General features: G+C 42.4%; 1 protein-coding gene across 1 annotated transcript in view; it reads right to left on the bottom strand.

Moving 5' to 3' along the window:
• DIP2B (disco interacting protein 2 homolog B) overlaps window positions 1-20596 on the bottom strand; it is a 69271-nt gene extending 48675 nt beyond the window's left edge. Inside the window, exon 1 of the mRNA XM_059832858.1 lies at window positions 20509-20596. Coding sequence (XP_059688841.1) covers window positions 20509-20596 — 88 coding nt within the window. The remainder of the gene's footprint in view (window positions 1-20508) is intronic.
• Window positions 20597-25355: the final 4759 nt, after the last annotated feature.

Raw genomic sequence — 25355 nt, 5'->3', positions numbered from 1 at the left:
CCATAGCAACACCTTGCCAAACCATTCCGAAAAGCAGTTTGGATATACAGCCCACTTCAGGCCAACTGTACCTAAAGTTACTTTTCATAATTAAATTCTAGATTCTTGAATAAGATGCAAGAATGGGAGAAGAAAGAAGTTAAGAGCAATTATTCCCCTATCTAGCGATCAAACGCAGTGCTTCTCACCCGAAGTATTCAGGTACGGAAATGCAACTCTGACCTTCCCTTAAACACAGCGTTAACAGAGCACTAACCTAGTTGGCATGTCATACTGCACAGTAGCATGATAATTAACCTATTTCCAGATGGGAAAATGCTATTCCAAATCATAGTGTGATGAGCTCGATGATTATGCATGATGAAACAAAGACAAATATTTTGATGAAAGCATAGCACTTAAAAGATCACTCTCCAAACAAAAATCAACTTTAAAAAAAATAATCAAGCGCAAGAGTGAATTTTTCAAAACTAAAGTAGTGAGACTTCTATCGCGACATGTTTTCCCACATGCCTCCTGCCGTGGCTTTCCCAAAGAGGTAGCACCAAGGGTGTGTTCATAAGGATGTCACTCCCATTTTACAGAAAAAAGCAGCAAAGAAAATGATGGCTGTTCAAGAGAGAAAAAAAACATTGTTTTTCCTAAAGCACTGAAATCTGAAACACAAACCACAGTCATTTTACAGCACTAACAAGTGCTTACTCTAGGGTAGTTACTATTAAACAGTATTAGTCACCACAGTAGGATTCCACTACTTAAAGTTAAAGCAATACAATTATTAATCTTTTACCCAGCCTCAAATTAGTGTGCAACACTAGTAATTTGACTTGCGGAAACTCCCACCGAATTCCAGAAGCGTACCTGACAAAGAGACAGGAGGCAGACTGAGTGAGCAGCTATGAAACTGTTCTTGGTTTTGCTATTCGTTTCTTTTAAGCCTGACTAGTGGGAACCAAAGCACTTTGTTAAATAACCTTAAACCTGCTCTGCACATGGTAATTTAAAATAAACCCAGCTCCACCCCAAACACAGTTCCACAAAACCAGAGCTATATTCGCATTGATGGGAGGCTGCCCCATGGAGCGATCCTTGCTGCGTACAAGCCCAGGAGTCTGTACAGGCTCCCCTATACAGATCCCAGGCCATCTTTTCTGGATTGAAGAGTATGACCCATTCAAGTTGGTTACAAGCTTGGGAAACAAGGTTTAAACAGAAAGACCAGAAGAAAAATGCACTGTACAGCATGGCGTAAGAAGCAGATTTCAGGCCCTGAGCTCAGTACAGGCTGTGTTAAGCTTTCAGTTATGTTTACATCAGCAACCACGGCTTCTTGAGGAATTTCACTGCTAAGGAAACCATGTTGGCATGTCACCAGCAAGGCTAAGAAAACCCATTATTCTGTCAGCTGCAATGCTCTTTACAAGAAAGATCATGCAAGGAACGACTTCTGTTCTGGGCTCTTTCGGCATGCTAAAGAAGAGTCAATGCCTGCTTCAGAAGCACTTTGTTCAGAGGCTGGGTAGCAGGATGTGGCAAGATCCTTCTTATGTGAAAGCCTTTAAGCTGCGTGGAAGATCAAAATAATGGGCAAAACATACTACAGCAGCAAACATGGGAACCCTCACAGCACAGCTCAACAATCCAGCTGCATGCTGCAAATCCACCACAAAGTTACTGAACTTAGCTACTTCAAGGGAAAATACGCACCTCTCCCAGCACATTGATTCCTCCTAATTCTGCACACTAACAGCTCTTTAAAGAGAATTACATTCAATTTTTGGTACAAAGGTGCCCTCGCTCTGTCTGCCTTTAAGTAGAAAACTCATGCTATTATCATAAGAGAAGGAATGGTCAATCTCCATTTGCTGGCCTTGTTATGCCGGAAATTGCAATGTCCGACAGATATTTCTGTTGTTCCAAAATGGCAAGACCTAACACATGGATTTTTCTTGCCTTATATCAGTACGTCACCATTGTCATGACATATTTTCACAAAACTGTGAGGACACATATCCTTTCTATGTTGACACCAGTGGACCTCAAACCTAAAGAAACATGCTTAAAAGTAAGATCAATCTTATTCAACAAGCTATCTCTAAAACCACAATTACTACTTACAGTGAATTTTCCTACCGTGGCCTCTCTAAGGGTGCAATATCTCCTTTTCCAATTTAAATAAACCGAATTCTCAAACGTCTTACTTGTAGAGGGAAGTGTGGAGAAATCAGTAGAATTATTTAAGAGCACACAGTCAGCAACTTGACAAAAAGAAAAAGAATGCAAATGAACAAAAGAGCTTACAAAAAAAGATATTGAAGTTACAGATGTGATTTAGTTTGAAAACTTAAGTCTTTGACAGCAAATTAATACAGGAATTATTTACAATACAACATACTTCCAAAAAACTGTGTTTATTACAAAATTTATCACTGCAACCTTGCTACAAAGCTGCTTCTGAGATCACATTTGCTCATCAAACATTCACGTAATCAAACTCTACAGGAGAAAATGTCTATATTGTTAATTTTTCGTAAGTGAAAAACAAAGCAGATGATAACAGCGGAGTAATCCCAACAAATGACTCCAAAACACCTTGCTTGAAATTCTCAGTGAGTGGGGAATTGAGGCTCTCAATAAAACAAAAAACAGAGGATGACACAAAGCTTTGGACAATCGCTGCTTTGTTTGCACAGTAACTACAATCTCCACAGCAGACTAGAGAGGCTGAGAAAACACCTCATGTGAATTCCTCCCTAGCCCCGGTCTACCTAAGCCAGCATTTCTGCAAAGCTGCTTTAGTGTTCCAAATTGCTGAGAAAATCTGACAGCACTTGCCCCTCTCTGAAAGGTAAGCTCTTCTCGTTACAGCAGGCATCCTTTCAACAGGCCAGCGACCAGTTCTGGCGTGGTCTGATCTACACACAGAACTACCTCCCTTCTGCAAAAGCAAAGCTATCACCATGAGACAGATTAAAGGCTAATAATCTCACTGACAGAAGCCTCCTGAAGAACAAATTGGACAGCTTCCAACAACACTGTCTCCACTTTAGAGGACTGAAAAATCGGGACTGGCCCTAACACAATACGTATGACACTTGTAATATTAATGAGTCAGCCCTCTAACTACACACAAGAGCTGAATATCAATGAAAAAGGGAGAGAGTTCTACATCTGGCACCTGGTGTATCGGAACAGCAAGCAAATACTGCTTTGCTGGGTAAGCAAACACCTAAGCACAATTACTCTCCAAATTGTTCTATTTGATTTCGATGCTTCTGCACTCTGTTCCCACAAAGGCCAGAGACATTCGATACAGCGGAAATAAACTCATTGTGGTTTATTTATAATAAAAAGGGAAGAAAAACAAACATGTTCCTCTAGAAATTACACAGCTTTCAGCAGGTAAGTGGAAAACTCCTGTTCGTAAATTCAGCATTAAAGTATCAAAAGACAGAGTTAGCTCTAAACAAATTTTTAAACAACGGATCGACTGACCCAGCAAACACTAGCCAACTGGAAAGAAACATCAAGTGGTAAACAAAAGTGGCCTCTGCCAGAGGCCAGCGTGCCGACTGCATTTCCCCTTTGTTGTTTCCATCTTGAATCATGAACACCAGATTTCAGGAGGCTCAAAGTGGGACTCGGTCACGGCTCAGAGGGCTGTCAGCTGAAAAGCATGAACTCCTGCGCAGGCCTAATCAAGAACTTACTTGTTTTGCATTGTGCTTGCTATGAGCTTGTGCACTGAAGGCAGCTGCACAGTCAGAGTGAAAAAAACCAATCAATCTCTAAGCTGGTTCCAAATGTTTTCCAGGCCGAATTATCTCATGCACTGAAAGGCAACCTACCTGCACCAGATCTGCCCTCACGTCGTGTGCTCTTCACTTGAACAACATATGTTGAATTTGGAAGAGGAGAAACATTATTTCTAGTAACAGGCAAAAATTTCATGGTCTATTTGTGCTAACAAGCTGCAATCTCTCCAAGATCAAATTTATCATAAAAATGGGACAAAAATTATGAAATATAATTTATATAAACTTCTAAACACATAGCAGCAGTGTAAATAACCACATTTCAGCCCTAACCAAGTGAAAGTTGAACACTTCCTTGTCACAAAAACAGCCATGTTGGCACTACTTGCTTGCACGAAAGCAACACAGGGCTCGAGCTGAGAATAGAATGATTTCTGTCATGGCAAAACCACTTTGAGATTCGGAAGTTCAGCATCAGTGTCTCGCTCTGTATGGAGCAGAGCGAGAGAACAAGCAGTGGCAGGGTACGTGCCACTGAGGGTTTCATTGAAACCTGCCACTCCCCACACAGCACAGCTGACTGCATCCATGTTTTTCACTGGAGAGCAACAATACAGACCAGTCTTTATGGGCAGGAAAAAGTGTTAGTTGCATGTGATACAGTATTTGCTTGGCTGGACTTTGGCTGGAGAAAAGGAAAAACTGCTGGATCTATTTTATGGTTAAGTTTATGCCAAAGTTACTTACAGAAGAGGATGAGCTTCATAAAAGTATTTCAGTCATAAAACAAAATAAATAAAACCACTTTCCATATTGTAAGTTAATCAGAATGCTCTCTCAAGTTGTCCTCACATACACTACCACAGGGAAGAAAGCCTGACAAATCTGCTAAAAGCTTTAAAAAGCCTAAATTAAATATTAATATTCTGAAAATGATGAAGCCAGCACAAACCACAAGTCTCCTTTGCCACTCCAGTTCTGTATAGCCCAGAGCTAGAGAGGAAAGATTTCATGCAAAGAGTGATGCCTAGATGGAATTATGAATAAAACAGAAAAAAACCCAAGCTATAGCTGTACAGGTTGGGAACTGCAAGCTGTCTGAAAAAGCAGCAACCAGCAAAATGTATTCATGGTAAACTAGTAACAACAGTTAATTGTTATAATGCCGGCTAATGAAAAGCAGAGACAAAAGGTTACGAATACTGCATTGGCCTTACAGTTACGTTTAGCTGGATGAGAAAAACTTATGCTGAAGATAAAGTTAGAATCGCCCCCTTCAAAGTCCCACTTCTGACGGACGTACGTATTCAGAACACTCATCTTCAAGCTAGGTACCTGGAGAGACAGGCGCATTAAGAGGAATATACTCAACTTTACTTCAGAACTGTGCTGTGACTCTAACTAACCTCGTGACAGAAGTCTCCATGAAGGAGGAGGAGACTGCCAGCACGGCCTTACAGTACTTTAGGTTGGCTGGTTTTGCTAGTTTGATATTTTGTTGAGATCCTCCCTTCTCTTTCAGTTACTTAACAGAGAACTACCCCTCATCCCCTCCAATTTGAGGATGATTGGTTGGTCAGCTCTTAATAGCAACCTGGAATGACCTGCCAAAAGCTCCCAAAAAATCTTTTAATTGAATGATGACATCAATTACTTAATTTTAATGAGTGTGAGATCATATTTTAATTTTTCACTCTGCAATAAAATTAAAGCGAAGGTGCCTGTGCAGTTTCTCTTAGCAATAGCCAATCTCCCTCAAAGGTGCAAGCAGAATTACTTTAAATAACAAACTAAACTTTATTGCTTTATTACGCACTAGCTCTAACAGTATTAGTCGGGTTTTATTACTATGCAAAAACCCATGTAAGCCCTCCAACTTACTCATCTAAAACAGAGGCCCAAGACTTTGAACTCTCTGGTTCTCGCAGGAAAAAACCCTGAAGTGCTAGCTAATTTCTCTCTAGGCATGGACAGAGCAAAATTTAAGAATATACAACTCTAAAATGTCCAGGAAAAAACCCAAACCAACAAACCAAGACAAAACTTAACAAAAGCATCACCTGAAAAAGCAAGCTAAGAATTGCAGAGGGTGTTAAATTAAGACTTATCTTAGAGTCATTTGTGGGGACACAGAGGTCTCCAATTCCACATCATGCCTGCTGAAAAAAACATGATGGAAGCCACAAATGAACGCAGGTGCACAGAGCAACTGCAGATGTTTGGCAAAGCTGCTGCTTCAGCTCCACAGCTTGACCTTGGCAAAGTTATCTGATGTCCATGGCCTAATTCCACCTCTATTTTGGCTGGTAAAGAAGGCAGGGAATTTCCAGGCCTCTCCCTGTAACTCCTGTGGCTACTGCCACAGGAAGCCTACCTCTTCTAAAACCCAGAAATCCTACAGAATACTGTGTTCCTCCCATCCAAAGATCATCCTAATTGTAGTCTTGCTCCACTGGCTTACAATTCATTCCAGTATCCGCGCTCTCTACTGTCTTGCTCCAGCATGATTCATTATCCCTCTCCAGTCTATTCTGCATCATTCTAAAAATTAGTTTACTTCCTTGGTCACACAATCTTACATTAAGATGAGGTCCTCCACCATACCATATGCTACTTTCCCCAGCCTTACCACTGAAGAGACAAGAATTTAACATTCCCTTTTGCTTCTGCATCTCTGCTGTAGATGACAACATAAAAAGTACTTGTGTATGAACCATCTGTTACTATGCCTAATGCAGCCATAATCACTAGATATCAACCATTTCAAAGAACACTAAAATGTTTATAAAACCAGCGTATCAATGTAATATTAACAGGGAGATGCTTGTATCTTTTCCATAAAATACTATATTCACAGCAGGCTTTGCTTTCAACTATAAACATAACGAATGGCCTTTTTACAGCAATCTGAAGCACCACAGGCAGTGCTACACAATTTGGGAGGATGGGGGGGGGGGGTGGCAGGAAGGGCTACGGACGTGTTGACAGTAAGACAAGATATTATGCCAAGAAAGAGAAACTAAAGAATTAAAGTCCAAATAGAAAGCTTGCAATTAAGCAACAGCTCTGAAAAAGGAGGACTGTAGACAACAGGCATCGGTTTGGATTGCTGCCCTCCAATTTGTTCAGTAAGACTTGCTTGCTGACTCCATATGTTTCATATAAGTAAAATTCGTGCCATGCTACGTAATAGTCTCTTAAAAGAAATGATGATGTTTGGGAAGTAAAGCAACCACTTCTCTTCAAAATCCCTTGTACAAGAGGATCATTTCTTCTTAAGCATTGGGCATTCTAGAAGCACAACACAGTACTGTACAAAAAATACAGAAACAAAATAAATTCCTTGGGGTATCCCAGCTCAGATCTTCCTACCAAATAGAATGCTGACCTGCCTTTTCAGTGACAGCCAATCTGGAGCATCCATAAAGACCACCTGTAGGCTGTAGTACTTCAGTCTCTATTCCAGAAACTCTGGAGAGATGTTCCTTCTAGCCCTAGCTATTTCTGCTGGAGGAAGGCACAACAAAATTTCTCCTGAAACCCCAAAGTCACATTTGGGTAGCAACCATCTCCATGAAAATGCACAAGCACATAGAAGCCACGAACGCAGGATGTGCTCACAACCTGACACCTTCACCACAGTTCTCTGAAGCATGACACCTGTATCAATCATGCTGTGCAGAGATATGATTGAATATTTCGTGTTAAAAGCTCTAAAAGGAAAAAAAAAACCCTAGCCCAGAAACGCAGTCTGCAGAAGTCAACCACTCAACTAAAGCAATAGTACTGTACCTAGCAGTCCTGATGAGACTGGCGTAACAGCTATAAGTAACTCCAAAACCTTCTTTTCATGCAGAGGAAAGGGAAATGGCAGAGCAGCACAGATTTGAGAGTGAAAGTGTGCCCATTTCCTCATTTGCCTGGTTGCATTGGTTTAAAATTGACGTCCATTTTGATATTTGAGTTTGTCTCTCTTTACTTCAGCACACAGCAAACTGCAAATGAGGAATTTATCACATGGAGAAACCAGTCATCGCAGAGGCAGACACCTTTCCCAGAGGTAACACAGCAGAGCCTGACCACTGGAGACATCTCCTTCCTTGTGATCAGAATGAAGTCACACACGGGCTCTGAGCAGTTCAATAAGAGACCGGTTTTGCAAGCGTTCTTGCACAGAAGATACTTTCCTCATGGTTTAGTTTCAACAGATGGGTTAAGTGCTATACTGACAGACCCACAGGATGAAAATCCTGAGAATTAAGCACAAGGTCTTAGCATTCAAACACAACAACCAGGGCCTAAAGAGCTAATGTAGACTGACGTGCAAAAGTGTGCAATCATTTCCATGCGGCTGCCTTCATCTTCTTTACATATGAGGCCAAGAAAGCCCCTGGGGCTGTACTAGTGCCTAAATGGGCGCAGGTTTCCTTTAGTCTCTAACAAAGGCTTTAAGCAATTGGCAAGCTGCCCTAGCCTCGCTGCCTTCTTCCTTTTCATATGTGCCTCCATCCACAGATAACGCAGGGCGGCTTTGAATTTGCACCCTGCACAATCAGGGGTAAAGGATATCACAGGAAACCCAAGTCAGCTTTTCCCCTCCATGAGGTAACTCCCTGGAACAACCAGCATAGTCTTTTTCATTTACGTATCTAACAGTATGTAACACTTAAATAGCAGACAATATGTTCAAAGCTCAAACATTAACTGGTTTAGTGAGTTAAGAAGAGAGATGCTGTCTGCAATTGCTTGGGGCAGAATGTGCTGAAGGAGCAGAGATCTACCTTTCAACTAGGAATCTATGAAACAGCTTCAAACAATCCCTTTAAAACGTGGAAACAATCCAACAACTGCTAGCTTACTCCAATGTGACAATAACTATTGGAGACTTTGTGTCACATTTCACCCACAGAAAATCTAAGCTATTCTCAAACAGCTATTCATGATAGCAGAATTACAGAAAAAAACCACCTCTCACCTCTCCCAGATCTCTCCACTTCACTAGTTCCTTTCATTCTTCCTTTCTTGGACTATTCTGCAGGCTATCCTCTCATGATGTCAAGTATTTGACAGCAATACTGTTAACTTTAAGCCTGTCAGCTCCTCAATCCAGATCCCAAGACAGACCCATGAGCAGCTCTACCAGCACAACTGAGGTTGTCACTTTGCAAGGCAAGAGCAACAGAAAGTAGCAAACACGCTCTAAGCTGTACTGTTGTCAGATCTTTCATAACCTGAAGCCAAACTCAATTCTAATAGAAGACTATTTACCCCTTCCCCAGTTCTCCACGCCAAGTCTTTCCTTTTATCCTTCTGCCCAAATAGTTCTGTCTCTGTTGGAAGAGGAGTGTGCCCGCAGTGCCGTACAACATGCCTGTGTCTTTCACACCATTTTATTGTTCACAGGAAGATATTAGGTTCTCTTGTTTAAAATTACAGAAGTAGTACTTATCTTCCTAAGAGAAGAAGCCAAGTTACGGCATCCTGCATGGCATGGAGAACTTTGTCACCATCATCTACCTTACTTCGTGCCCCACTCCCTTGTTGCTTTGCTGAATCCATTTAAATCTCTAGAATGTGAAAAAAAGAAAGCATCACCTTTGCTACAGACTCAATGTAGATGAGAGCGCGCCTCCATAAATAAGCCCCTGAAGAGCTGCCAGTACATGAACCTTTAGTTCTATTTGGCTTTCCCCATTAGGTTCAACACAAGAAATTACCTTCTCATTCCAGGGAAACAAATGGGTCGAATATCAGGAGCTGTCACACTGCAACACTGATAAACCGAGAAGGATTACTGCAGGTAAGCGCGCATAAAACAAAACTCTACAGCTCTTTTGAGCCAGAGGATCCCATTTCATAGGCCACATGCAAAGCCCAAAGGATAGCAGTCAGTACAAAAGAACAATGCAAAGCAAATGGTACGTGTTTGGACAAGAACCAAAAACCAAACCCTAACCTCTGTTAAAAACCCCTTGGAATTAGCGACAGCCACACTTAACAGACAAGAATTCAGGCCCCCCTTTACAGGACCTGCAATAGAAGAATTAGAATCAGAGGAGGGAGGGAGAAGAAGGGTCCAGCTTTTCTTTTTTCTGTAAGTCTCATCTGAAAAATAGCTTCATTCAGATTTATTAAAAATCAGCTTATCCACCATGAAAGAGGGAAGAAAGAGACACATGCTATTAGGTAAGTAATTACCTAGTAAGATACATGACAGCTATCATAATACATCAAGTATGATTTTGCTTGATCCAAATGCTTTTCTTTATGGCTTCCATGCTATAACCTATAAAACTACTAAAAGTGTTTTACCAAAGCTTTGTACAATGAACAACGTTTTGATACACAAAAGCCAAAGGGTAATTACATCTTCCTGTTTGCTGTTCTGGCCAGACCTTTCTTTAAAGGCCTGCTGCAAAAAGAATCGCCTTGAAAGCCCTCCAAGGCAACACCAACTCCAAGGTTTTGTATTTTTCTGATGTGGGGGAAATATGAGAGCAAATTAAATATGCTCTAGCACAGGCATCCATGTCTCTGCTCAAAATTACTACAATAACATTCCTAAATCTTTAACACTAAAGGCGACTAGCCCTACACAATTTTTACATGCTGCAATTTTAAAACAGGACTTAACAAGTAAAGTGTATCAAACACAGGAATAACTAAACAGAACAGCAATGTTTGTTCAAGGTTTCTAGGTGTGGCTGCAGCCAAGACATAATAGGATTATTTATATCTGACTCATTTGCTTTGTCTTCATCCATGATTCTCCCTGTTTGGGATTCAATAATTGACTTTTTTCTGCACCATAGGACTTCTAAAATTCAGGACATTTTCAAAAGGGACTCAAGAATTTAAAGCAGAGAGGAGAAATTCCACAAATACAGTTGGTTTATATCGTGTTCAACCAAAATTTACTATCACCGTCATAGCTAAACTGCAGATTACCTGAACGTGTAGAAGAACATGCAAACTCTCGGCACACTGAACAGCCATCCATTTACCAGTTATCAGATTGCATATTTCAAAGTCTCTTCCTTTGTACGTGATAACGCACCCTCATCTACAGAGCAGAGGGCTGAGTGTCAAAAGATCTCACATCTGCTCCTGGCTCTGCTGCTGGTTTGTGCGACTTGAGCAACTCACCTCACCTCTGTGCATCTCAGCTTCCTGTCTGTGAACGGAAAATAACAGTACTTCCCCCTTTTCACTCTAGCAACTTCCAATCCAAAACTGCGTAAGTATAGAGGTTTTCATTCCAATTACAATAAGAATTGTTCTTTTTTTTAATCCACAAGGGATCACTTAAGGTTTCTGCCCTAAGAATAAACACAGGTCTTGGTCTCAAAAAAACATTTACATGAGCACTTTGCTATTATGAAGTCTACTTTTTGCTAACACAAGACAGGCGTCAGTCTTGTGTTGTTCACTATTTCTTTCAGGATTGCCACAAAAGCTTAAAAAACTGTAACAGAATAATTTGTAAATTTGGTCACCTACAAATACTTTCACTGCTCATGAAATGAAGTAAATGGTTCAGTATTTTTTTAAGAAACAAAGCTAACATTCCTAAATGTTTAATCAATTGCCCTCTCCAGTCTGCCAAAGTTCCCAGCTTTACAAAACGCAGAGCTGAGCCGCCTGTGCTCTCCAAGATGGAAAAGAGTAAGGTGCTAAGAGGTGAGAGCATCCTGAGCCAATACTGCTGCCAAAGGCTTTGTTATGAAACCAGGGCTGTAGTTCTTGAGGACACACCATAGGAACATACCCGCTTTTCTCCAGCTTTGAGGCACAGTGAGCAGTCGTCTGAAGCACGCTTTTCAGCAACACCCTTCTCCTTTCACACACATAAACGGCACTGCAAGAAGCCCTGCATTTAGCCAACCAAATGCCACCAGTACCTTGCTAGAACCACCCCATGGGACACGTAACAATTGGTTTTTTTAATGCCAGAAACGCAACACCTTTAATAGGCATTTTCCGCTTACATTCAATGAAAGGAAAAAAAAAGACAGCACAGTTTAATAAGATGCAGATCTGTTTATTCCTCTACCAGAACCACTGAGGATCGAGGACCTTTTATCTCCCGCTCAGATCACCTGACTCAGCTCTCCATCGCATGGTGAATAATCACAGGCTGGAATTTGCCATGTCACTTCCCAGCTCTTTGGAGTAACTCTCCTCCTCACCGCAGTGACAATGCACATTGTGAGCGGGAATGTCAGCTGCTGCTATGCAGCACAAAACCGTGCTAGCTACACATCTTGCCTTCTTGACAGAAAGGCAGAGAGTGACCTTTTACAACTGTTTGTTAACTTTGCTCATACCTCTTTCTAGAAAGTAAGCAGGAAACTTCAAAGCCTCTTTCCTCTCCTCAGGGTTTCTTTTGGCTGGTCAGCTTATCTATGTGATCATTGTTTCCAGAGAAGCACACAAAGCTTCCACAGTGGGTAATTACAGCGAAAGGTGATGATGAAGACGCAAGCACTAGGCAAAGAAAACAGTGTTATCAGGACATCCTTACTGACACACATGCATTCACTGCTGTTCTCAGGGAGCAAATGACAGTATTTCCAGAAAAGGCACTTAACATTGAAATGGCTCTTCATGTCAAAGATTAATCAGCACTCTAAATAAGGAGTCGATGCATTAAAGGTACAGGTGGGACAGCAGGCAACACAAAACCTTCTTTAACACATCCGCACCTGACCACCCTTTCTGGAACGGTGGCTGTGCAGCTACGGAATGAAGTCACACATAGGGACAGGACCTGAAACCAAATCTTTCAGCTCTCAATCTGGTGCTTTACCCGCTGTATTATTCCCATTGCAGATCACATCCTTCCAATTTATGGCCAACCAAATGCCCCATCAAAACTTAATTTGTTTGTACGTTCCAAACCTAGCACTTCCGAAATCTCCCATGGCTTGCCCCACACAAACAGCTTCCCTTCCCACTCCCAGCAGCACAGCTCGACACCCCACCCAGTCACCCAGAGTCCACCCTTGTGGCAACTACAGCAATGGCTCATATGGAAAATTATTAGTGGGAAAATACTTATTCTTAGCTTCCTGTAATGAAATTCAGCAGCTCAGAAGGAGGAGCTGGAAGTACCACATGACGATCAATTCCCAGCAGAACAGAGGGCTTTGTCTGCACCACGGAGATGCATGTGGCTGCAATGACAATGGTGTCTTCCCTCTGTGCAGGGGAGCTCTATCAGGAGAGGCAGGGATAAAGCAGAACTTCCTCCAGCAAGTTACCTATGCTGCTCTCAGAGAAATTTATTATAAGCTCATATTAGAGGAACACCAATGTTGCTATACCTCAATAAGTTTTCTTAATGCAAAGTGAGCTACAATCTAGAAATACATCCACTAACTCCTCCTCTTTGCAATTTACACTAAATTTCCAATAATAGGACAGTTTAGTTCTCAAACTCCTTTAGGACTAAGGTACAGGAACAACATCCCTGTCAGGAGCGAAAGACAGGAAGAACATCCCAAACAATTCTTTTCCACCGCTGCACTTTAGACCTGATGTTTGACATTAGTCCTGATCCCAGAGGCAAAATGGGAGTGCTTTATCCACTAAGTCAACCAGCTCCCACGGCTATAGCCATCCTAAATGGAATGCATTATTCCTGCATTAAAACATATGTTTTTCAAGGCAGCTAGCCATCCGGCTGTTCTGAGAGAGATTACAGAAGACCTAATTTTATCAGGCAGGGATACAATTCTCCTGGTTGTTTTTGCTCCCCAGGGACACGAAGCTGGTGAAAGCAGGTTGCCTGACTGCTGGGGAACAATTCTGAGAGGCTCAGTTGCTGATCACTGAGCCAGTAACTCACATCCTGGGTTCCGAAAATGTATTAATGCATGCCCTGTAGGCTCTGTGGGCTCCCATCCCCATGGAATTCACAGTCCAGAAGGACCTAGTTTGTACCAGCGATTCTCAAATCAACAAGAATTAGAAAAAAAGTTGTGTTGGCAGAGAAGTGCTAAAACTTTAAGTAAGCTTTTTCTTTTAATCAGCTTAAATTACACTAAATAAAACAAGGTGTTTATTCACAGGAGCAGCAAGGAAAGTTACTCTTACATTGACTAACTTTGGTATAAACAGAACCTCTGCTGCTTGTGTGCATTCTAAGTAGCATTTCAGAAACTCTCAGCTTTGAAGTTTGAAAAAAATGCAAGCTGATAGAAATAGGCATTTCACTCAAAAAAATATTCAGGCGAGAGTAACAACGCAGCACTGGCAAACTTTATTCAGAATGAGAAATACAGGTGTGAGGCTTTTCCCAAGACTTTTCATCAAAATGTAATGGGAAAATTTGTGTAGCAGATGGAATGCTGCTGCCTGCAGAGCATCCGTTAGCTATAAATCACTGTTTCCTCACACATGGTGCAAATTTAAGAGTCTTCCATTCTAATTAATAGAATGAGACATCCTGGCCTGATGATTCTTCCCTGATTTCATAAGCTCTAAGAAAAATCTTGGATTGAATCAACCTCAACAGAGGAATGCTTCAATTCCTCTCTCTGTTAATCCAGGTCCAAAAAGCAACTGAGCAACTCACTGAGAGATTCAGGAAATGCTTTTTATAACTTTGAGACACACAGCTTAAAGAAAACCATTTTAAGAAATTATCTGAACATCGTATTTGAAACAAATGAAAACAGGATACTCTTCAGCTTCTGCTTGCACCTCTGGGACTTCTCACCATTAGTTCACTCTTTGGCTTCTGAAACTTGCCACTGAATAAACATGATAAATCCAATGAATAGAAAGCTTCATGACAAAAACTAATCAGATAGAGGGAATCAGGAAGGAACCCATCACCCTTTCCACAACACTACTGATGAACTAGAAACATGAGGGGTCCTCCCGCACGCATACTTTCCTATGGAGATCCAACCACTGTCTAGTTAGATGCACGTTTGAAAGACCAGCAATCCGGCTCCATGCAGTTATGCTACCAACCATCACGTTTACTACTTAATATTTCATGCTACAGAATTTAAAATAGAAAACTGAAGATCAGTTATCTAGGACACTACAAAAAGAACACCAAATGCGGCTTTAGTGCAGATGTGTCAGGCTAACAGGTCTGATTAACATTTCCAGCCTAAGTATCCAGCTGAAACTGCAAATACCACCCATACTAGAAGTAGTAAGAATCACAAAAGACAAACCGGGAATCATTGCTACCAGATGTCCTCTCCACCCAGCTGAGGAAAACTGGTTCTAACTCTAGCAAAGCTTCAGAGAAGCAAGCAGGGAGGAGATGGAGGACTCTCTTGAAAGCCTCTAATTTCCTCCTCTCCCCAAGGCGAAGGGTCAGAGCTGCAGCTTTTAAAAATAGCCCCAAACTCGTTCCTCATTTCCCAAGTATAAAAGGGACAACACAAAAATAGGCACATTCTTTACCTCTTCTGGTTATTCTTTATTATACCAGCCTGGATGCTCCAAAACCCTTCCTTTTCTTCACCATGTTTACATGCCTCAATCATGTACCACCAGTAAAATCTACTCCCACTCACAGTAGCCAAAATACTTCTTTATTTGTGTTTAACTCATTCTCTCCAAGCTGTTAATCATTTAATTCATTCTGCTTTGACCATCTGCATAGTAGAAATTCACGGTCATCTTATAAACCTTCTGTTTGAGGCACTGGTGACAGATTTGTTACTTTGCTCCTCTTGATCATGACTTGAGCTGTATTTCCTTTTGCTATGAGACAGAGACATTGCAAGGAACCCATGCACTACCATGCCTGCATCACTTTTTCCTGGGTTGTAAAGCTTAAGAAAACACAATGTCATCTGAAGTGAAGGCTCTTATCAGAATCTTTGTAAAGCCAAACAAGGCAGGCATGATCATCACTGAATTTGTGTAAACGGCTCCCTATGACATGCTCCAAAAGGTTTTTTTATGCATTTCAAAGCACTGCCTCAGAACTGTACCTTTGTTGGCTGCATACAGAAAGTCCGTGTCAAAGCCATACCCAGATTTCTCAGCAGATTTGGTACCCATCAGCTGTCAGTCCTGCAGGTAAATTAAGGAAGCAACATAAAAGCCTTCCCATTACTAGTTTTGCCTAATGCAAGACTTGTGGGTGAGATGCTGCATAAATGCACAAAAACCACCTGTAAGTCCTGCTAGCTACAAGACGATCAGTTCCGACTTGCTTATGTTTATAAGCTTTTCTTCAACCTTTTCAGTGCTATAGCCGCAGTTCCCCTCTGAACGGCAGGGAAGAAACTGAAGTGAAACCTTTCTGGTCACTCAGCAAAATCCACATACCCAGTCCTTACTTGGACAATTACTTCCTTTGACTCTTCTCTAACCTCTTTAAATTCTGTGCTTCAGCTACTTAATCTATAAAAAAGATCCTCACCTACTTTGAGATAGGCGCCTGGCAATCAAAAGAATGAAAATTGAAACGCACAATTTTTGAAAGAACAGAAAAATACCATGATTCCATAGGAAATTTTCAAGCCAAACAAAATAAAGACTCTACCCACTTGCTTGAGTCAACATGTTTTCTTCCAGTAAGGTTCCGTCCTATTTGGCTGGCCTTCAGTCCTGGGTTTCAACTGTTTTGCTGATACTACTTTTTCCACACATGCCACCTTCCTTGCTGTTTCTTCAGCTTCTGAAAATCCTAATACCAAGCTTTCCTCTGCAGACAGAGTCTCAATTTTTCAGTCAGAGACAATGAGCTTTAAAAGGAACAAACACAGGTGCATGAAGCCATTCACAGAAACACCTACACAAAATCACAAACCAGACAGCCAAATATATGTTTAACTAGAAAAGTAAACAGAAACCAGCTCCTTCTGTATATGAGGCAAGAGTAATGATACGATAACCCTGTCACACAATGCAGAAGCGACTGAAATTACGTTCAAGGCCTGAACTGCTAACAGGGGAATTCCTCATTATTGCTAGGTGTAGTTTCCCCCGCCCCTTACCTCATGCTTTCATAGATAATTGCAAGCTGAAGTTCACCCCACTAACATCCCTTTACTAGTTAAAAACATCAGAGAAGATAGAAACCATAGTCAAACAAAAACCAGCAGCCAAATAAGCTCTTTATGAGCGCGCTTAACCCTCTCAGAGCCGAGCTGGCCCATACAGTGCGGCCTGGGAGACAGCTGTCCTACTTTCAAAGCACAAGCTCTCGTTGCACCACCATCTACATTGCACCAAGAGAACAAACTTCACTGCACAAGCAGTACAATAAGTCTTCGTAACGTGCACTGTATAAAACAAATCCAATGAACGTGCTTAATTAGATAGAACCTTTGAATCTGGGTATTCCAGAGTTTCTCAGCGCTATTAACATAGCTGTGATGAGGTTAACCTGAGAGAAGCTGCTTGAAAATTTCACCCAAAGTATAAGAGCACCTAGACATCCCCAAGGTGAGTGCTGAAGTGCTTTAATACTAACATTTTCAGCTGAATATGGGACAAATTCAGACATTTACTTTGTTTGGTGAACCCATCAGCACACACTGCAAACGTTTTAAGAAACAGCATCATATAGTGGGTACAAAGTCACCTTCACACACAGCTGCAGTTCAACCCCAAAGGCATAAAACTGAGCTCCCGTGCTTACAGAAATGTGAAAATGGGGGTAAAAGCCTTCTTTAAAGTTAATATTCCTGGCACTTTTACTCATGAAAAAGCAGCAGATGCAAATACAAGGACAGCCCTTCCCATCATTAGTGATGCATAATGTGGGTGTTACTGACAGACGAAGAAAAGCACTAGAAAGGAAAAAAAAAACCCAAAGTGAGAAAAGAATGAAAACATGCGTAATGAGCAGGTTCCAGGTTTCACACAGCTCCATGACCCAATTCACTGCTTATACACAGTTATCATTATCTTAACATTTTTACTTAGAGGCAATGACACTGATCCCTTCTGTAAGGGAATGAGGTGTCTCCGTAAAGACACACAATAAAAGATTAAAAAAAACCCCAAAATGCAATTTCTGTTGATTAGTAAATAATTACTGCTTCCTGAAACACATTCCACTATTTTGCTTAGACATTTCAAGTGTACTCAGGAATGGGACTACTGTTACTTCCATGCTGACCACAAGGCTCAGTAAGGAATAATCCAGGAATGGCAGAGGTATAATTAGTCCTGTTGCTCTGTCCGCACAGATTGTTCCTGAAGAAAGTCTCATGGCTCACCATGGCAAACTATGATTTCTATTTTAAGCACACATTAAACTAACCCTGCTCCACTTTGCATCCTACTTGCTGACACAGCATCTTTCACAAGCATAAGGCCAGATAAGATTTTCATGCTGTATTTCCCCCATATTGTTATAAATTCTGGACTGTGGTGGTTAATGGTAACGCAGCCCTGCATAAAGCTCACCGCGAGGCTCAGCACACAACTTGTTTACACTCCTAGCTTGCAGTCTCCTGCGTCTGAAGCCATCTCCCAAACAGTGCTCAGGTACTCCCCACCATAAGATCCTACATCCAGGACAGAGCAATCTTCCAGTTCCTGCTGCCAGGGACCCCAGGCTCCCTGTATGAACTCACTGCAGGCGCAGTTCCTCTCCGGTTCCATAAGCGAGGTGTTCTTACCCAGAAAACCCGACAGAAACATTTACACAGTAAACAGTCAAGCCCAGAGACAAATAAAGCTGCAACAAGGGGGTGGGAAAAAAAAGGACCTCATGTTCTTATCTGAGTGACAACTAAGCAGTTAAACGTGAAGCATTACTGCCATTTTTAATAAAAATGCTTCTATTCAATATTGTTTACGATAAAGAGTCCATAGTTATATTCAGTTGAACAATGCACACATACGCCTTAAAATCTCTAAGCTTAAGCCTCAAACTAGGGTGTATTTTTCAAGAACTATACAATGGCATTACCTCACTGACTCACTCAGCTCCTTTACGGGTCAGACCTCAGTTATCTCGGCAACATGATAACGTAAAATATGTTTGATGAGCTCGGGGACACAGTCACACAAAATTCTTTGTACTCATGTTTTTTGGATAGAAAAAGTGATTTGCACAAACAAATCTATAGTATGCATATTAAGAAATTTGAGTATTAAATACACAAAGGGACAATGGACTTAATATTCAGAGAATTACTTACATAACATAGAAAACTTCTACTCTACAACACTGAAGTTTAAGCTAGTAGAGAAGCTTGTTAAAGGTTAGCATGTCACAGCCAGCCATTCTAGCAAAGGGATTTAATTTTTTTTAAAGTTTATAGTTTGACCCTGTAATATATAGTACTGCAATGGGCTTTCAGTATCACAAGAAACAAGTTTTAGAAAATACAAGCAAATGCTTAAAAAATCCAGCAAATTCTTAAAAAAAAAAAAGTAAAATATTTCTTACTACATTTTGAGCAACACGGAAGAATGTTCTTCCATTCCTTTTATCACGGAGTACCCAAAACCAAACACCAGATAGCATTATCACTGTAGTTAAATGTTTACAGAAAGTATATCTGAAAAACATTTGACAAAAAAACCTCAAACAGCTAATATTAAAAGTTTAACTACAAACAACTTGTGTTAAGAAAGCACTACCACAGCCTTTCCATCTGGCAAAATACCAAGCACTGTATGCCAATGCGGGCAGCGGGGGCTGACAGCACCCAGGCTCAGTGAATGGATTCCTAATCTTCAAAATAGTAAATAGGTCTGCTTTATACACTGCATGTTCTGGGACAAAGTGACAGAGTAAAGAAAGATGCTACTACAACTTGATTTTTCGTAAGTTTTAATGCTAGGAGATTATTGCAACCATGCAGTAAGCCCTCCTGAGAAGCCACTGATCATGGATGGCATCAAGTTCCGTACCCTGATGGAGGGAGGAAATTTAAAGATATGCAAAACAGAGCTACCTGCTCTGCAACCTTCACCCTCCACCTCAGATTCATCCCTCGCCCTCCGGCTTCACAAGGGAACTTTGCAACAAAGCTATATTGAGAACAGCATTTTAAGCACTGGGAAACAAAGACATACCCATGCAAAAAAGGAAACAAAAAAAAAAAAAAAAGCGCATGCTCTGTCCCGATTATGGCTACGCTCAAGAACAACTTCAGAAAGTGGAAAGAACACCGGGTAGGTCTTCATTATGTACCTAAAGCTCCCCCGCCTCCTCCAGCCCAGGAGCACCGGCTGTCCCCAGAGTCTCTCCCTCCCACTGCTCATCCTTAGCTCAGAAACTACAGAAAAGAGGCCACAGAAGGAAAACCCTCCCGAGGGGGATCGCCTCCGACGAGCAAAGGGTCCCCCCGGGGTCAGGCGGGGCATCCCCCCCGCAGCGCCCAGCACTCGTTCCCCCCCCAGATACAACCCCAGCCCGCGGGCAGGGCCCTTCCTTGCCCCACACCGCCGGCCCCCGCCACAGACGGACCCCCTCACACAAGCACCCCGGAGCCTCATTCACACCCCGCCTCATTCCCGGCCCCTATCACAGGGAGCCCCTCACACACACACACACACACACACGCTCCAGGCCCCCTCACACGGACCCTCCCTCACAGCCCCCTCACGCACCCGGCCCTCGCCCCGGGCCTCCTCTCCCACAAACCCACGTCAAGCCTCACTCCTGCCGCCCCCCAGCCCGGCCCCCTCACACGGAGGGTCCCCCCACCCGGGCCGCGGGAGGCCGCGGCGGCCAGGCCGGCGCCCCGAGGGCAGGGCAGGGCAGGGCAGGGCAGGCGGGATCCCGGCGCGGCCCGGCGCTCCTCACCTTCGGAGAGCTCCAGCTCCAGCTCGGCCAGCTGCTCACGGACCTCGCGGGGCAGCGAGGAGACGCCCGCGGCAGCCGGCTCGGCCATGGCGGGCGGAGGGGAGGAGGGGGGAGGGCAGGTCCGGCCGCCGGCTCGGCGCGGCTCCGGCTCCGGCTCAGCGCTGGGGGCTCCGGATCGCGGGCGCAGCGGGAGCGGCCGCCACCTCCGCCATGCTGAGCCCTAGCGCCGCCGTCACGTGACGGGGAGGTGCGCCCGCCGCGCCTCATCGCCGCCGCGCGCCCCCTCGCGGCCCGGCGCCGCACCGCAGCTCCGCGCCGGCCCCGGCCCGCTCCCGAACGGACCGGAGCCGCGCCGGCGGCTGAGATCCGCTTCTCCACCGCCCGCAGCGGTGCGGCACGGCCTTCGGGAGCGCTCCTGACAGGGCGGGCCGAGGTACAGCCCCCTCAGCGGGACCACGAGCCCCCACGCTCCCCTCAGGGAAGGCCGCCGCTTCCCGCGCTCCCCTCGGCGCGAGCCCCATCCCCTCAGGTGCCTTCAAAGGAGGGCAGGGCGCGCGCGCCCCCCCGAGGGGAGGCCGCCCCTCCCCGCGCCCCCCTCAGGGGAGGCCGCCCTCTCCTTCAGAGGGGCTTCTCCTTCAGGCTGCAGCTCCCCCCAGCCCGGTCCAGGCGCAGCTGAAAACACCTTACAACCCCCAAAAGCGTTTTCTGTCTGTCCTGTTTAAGAAAGTTTACCTCAAACTCGGCTTCTCAGCTAAGGCCGAGGCAGGCGCCTGTGACAGGCCCGAGAGGACGGTGGGGTTAGGCGGGATGTGGAATCATTTAGGTGCTAACCGCCTTCCAGCTCTACTGAACTCTGTCCACGGGAGTGGGCAATATGGGGGGCAAAACCCCAAAGGTCAGGGTCGCTGCAGAGCAAAGAGTATTCGCTAAAGTGCTGGCACGCAGGACAAGGACAAGGTGAGGTATCTAGAGGAAAAGAAGAGATCCGGTTCAACACCACAACAGCAACACGTGCAAGGAAGAGCTTGGGGGTTGTGGTGTGGGTTTTTTTTTTTTCTTTTAAATCAGCTTTATTTTTCTAACTGTTATTTCAATTTCCCATAGCACCTTGGCAATGTCAAAAACAAATACAAATACATGTATTATCATTTTAACATTTAAAGCATGAACCTACTTTACACAAATTTTGTTTTGGACAGTTTTGACAACAGGAACATACCAGAACAGACAAAGTATAGAAGCCAGATAGGTTGCTTTTTTCTCCTTTCACTGAAGCCCTACCACTTTGAAGAGAGATCATAAATGCCAAGGGGAAGCTGGATTCATCCGGGAGGAACAAGATGTCTGTAGTAACTTGAGCTCAATATATTATCTGAATATTTTGTATTCTATAAAAATTAGAACAAAACCCATTTATGCACAGTCTGTTTACATTTGAAGTTGCATTTTTGGAAACTGTATCCATAACTGAAGCTCCATAAAAATAAACCTCTGGTTCTTAAATATAAAATTTTAAAGTTGTTACAGGTTAGTTTGCAGATGGATTTTTCAGAAATAAGTTGCTTTAACTCCATTTCAAGTCCTCCCAACTGTACATTAAAAACAGACTCAATTAACCTCTTGAAGTGCCTATGCTAAAGACACTTAAGAGAAGAGCCAACTAAAATACTACAACAAACCAAAATTATGTACCATCCTAAAGGAAGCTCAGACTATATGTAATATATACACACAAAGAAGAGCATGATAAATCATTCAGATTAATGGCAACAATCTTATGTTTCAGAAGGAAATATCAAAATTAGAAACAAAAATTCTATTGCATATCTGTAGTAATCAAGGATTTACAAAAAAACTTATCAGAAGCAATTTCCCCCCGAAGTGCATTTCTGTTGCATCGTCTGTAATACAATGGCGCATTTTACAAATTTAAAATATCATCTGTACATACCAGATATTTTACCCCAGGTGAACAGTCACTTGGGTAACAGTAAAAATAGCGGACATTTTCAAGACAATTAAGCTGATATTGACAAAGTAGTAAGGCCATAGCTATTTAACTACAGTAAAGCATTGATTAAGTCACTTATTTGCTACTGATCTGCCACAGTATCATCTTTCTCTTCTGGTTAATAGAGTGGGTTACTTTTTTTTTTTTTAACTTTTTTTTTTTTTAAACCTACTGCTAAAACTGCACCATCATACTGTGCCAGGCTAACTTTTTTTTTTAAAAAACAAAGATAGCAGGAATGTAAAATACTATAAAACTAACTTAATTTTACAAATCAGAAGGAAAAAAAAAAACTTTTTGCACTTTTAATTTTACTATCACATGCAAATAATCACTTCTCTTTTCACTCCCCAGCAGAAGTACAAGAGAACGGCCAAATCTTTTCCATGCACAAGAATTCGGAAAAGAACTTAACTGGGGAAGTATACTTCTGTAGCTAACGAAAGTCAAAAATTACGAAAACAAGTCACAGTTCATAAAACTGAAAGTTACATGTGATTTGCACCTTCTGGTATCCAATATCAGCAGAGAAGGAAAATTTGTCTTTATGCCATGTGGTAAGCTACCAAGAAGGAACCACAGAACTGTTATGTGTCACTTCAAGTGCACACTGAACATGGCTGTTGAACAAGGGACAGTTTCACCTCTGCTGATAAAATGATACAGCTCAAAGGAAATCGGTGAGCTGTACCAGCACGCAGCCTGGCTCCTGAACCACCGCTCTGTCCCTGTTTCCCCCAGTCTGTCAGAACAGGCAAACTTGGTGGGTAGAGAGACAACAGCTTGCCTGAGTCCCTCATGGGGATGAGAATGTAGCAGCTAGCCCGTCTACGTTACACGTTTGCCATGCAATACAAGTACTGCAGGAGAACTTGCACACAAAACTATGGTTTTCACAGCCTTTATATTTACTTGGTTATTTCCCCCCCCACACACAAAAGAATCGAAAGGAAAAAAAACCCCAAAACCACAGTTATAAATGGCAGTAGGGGAGGGGGGAGAAGGGAAATGCTAATGTTAAATCCTTGCACGCAGGTATTAAATAAATAATTATGAGCGCCCTAACCTGATAAAATTTTGAATACGCTGGAAAAAGCCAACAGGTTTACAGACTTATTTGCATACGCTGTACAAGAGCCATAATCCGCTGCTGGAAAACACACAGCCAGGACATACAAAGCATCCTCTCCACGGTCAAGTTTTTCCAATCACCTTACAAGAAAGATTGAACTGCAGTTATTTATTTTTTTTTCCACATCTAATAAATGAAGAAGTTACATTTCACAATTGTTTAAAATTCAGACACTTCCAGCACTACAAGATTCTTCCACGCACTGCACTGAAAGCGGCTGCCTGCGTGGATCAGAATGAGCACACCGCCTTTACGACGGAGGCCAGAGATTGACATCTGCACACACCTCTTCCCAAATCTTCCTTGGAGCAGCAAACAGCTCACGGCAGCTATCGGCATCCCAACGCCCACTCAACTTTGCAATGACAGTGCACATCTATCCTAAAAATCTGCAACTATCATACAGGTTCGTTTTTTTCCAGTTTGACTGCAGTCATTTTTTATAGCCTTTAAAATGATTAAAAAATAACTTTGAATTCATTGCATTTCAGAACTTTAACTCTTTTAAATATTTAAACGTCTCTATCATTCCAACAAATGTAGGATTATCGAAATAAATGGAGAAGGGTTCTGTAAGCATCCCTAAACTGTAGATGTGATCAACGATTTTTTTACTAAATTAAAAAAACCTCCCAAACCCAGTACAGGTAGTTTAAAAGTGAATAATGATTTTGGTTCTTTTTATATATATATGTGTGTATATATATAACATGCGTAGAAATGAACAGTTAACGGCATAAATACATTATATTGTGTTATGAATCAAACCAAAGCAATTGCCAAGCTGAATAATAAGTTAGAGAAATGACAACTCCGGCTTTATATATATATTTATAAAAATAGATATGAGTGTTCTCAAAGCAGTTGATAGAGAATGCCTACCGAGTAAGAAGTCGCCAAGGGTTATCTGGCTAAGAAATCAGAAGATGAAAATTTTCACAGTTATTTTAACTGCCACTTACATTCATTCTAATGGCAACACTAGCATATATTACTAAGATGTTTACGGCATATATCACAATTGAGTTTTCCAGTGTTCACAACTTACGACTTTAAATTTGTACACTTGCTATTCACTAAGGAAAAAAAAAAAAGGTGTGATTCTTACTGCTGGAACCTACTTTTCCCTAACGCTTTATACAGAACTTTGAACCCTGGCATGCTGATTTTGGCAGATTAATGCACTGAATTTTCCTATTTCGGTCATTACGGTAATCACCTTTAAACTTAACCACTTACTACACAATAGTGTTGCAAATTTAGTCAGCATACAGCGAGGCCAGATGCTACCTTTCAAGTAGCTCCTCTGAACATGAGGGGTTTTGTTTAACTCCTTACCTTTAGTTCCACTTTCAACAGTTAAAAAAAGTCAGTTGCTACTACATCAGCTGTAAACAGTGAGTTCCCAGTAGATATAAACCCTGATTTCTAGCATACAGCATCCAATACCCTACTCCAGAACAGAAAGATAGGTCAGTACAGAGCAAACCCAGCCACGTCTCCGATTTACTAGCCATTCAAAGAGACGTCAGTTTAACCCTGGTGAGGCATGCAGAACTCCATGCCCAGAGTTCCCATCTGCAAGGTGGAATTCCACATCTGCAACTGGAATTCCAGGGTCTTTACTTGTGAAGCTAACATCAAGTACTGTGTAGCCACCCATCAATCCTATACTGGCCCGGCCTCAGGAGAACATACCAAGAT

Source organism: Gavia stellata, chromosome 36, assembly GCF_030936135.1.
Source record: "Gavia stellata isolate bGavSte3 chromosome 36, bGavSte3.hap2, whole genome shotgun sequence".
Taxonomy (NCBI): domain Eukaryota; kingdom Metazoa; phylum Chordata; class Aves; order Gaviiformes; family Gaviidae; genus Gavia; species Gavia stellata.
This window is presented reverse-complemented; position numbering and strand designations above follow the sequence as displayed.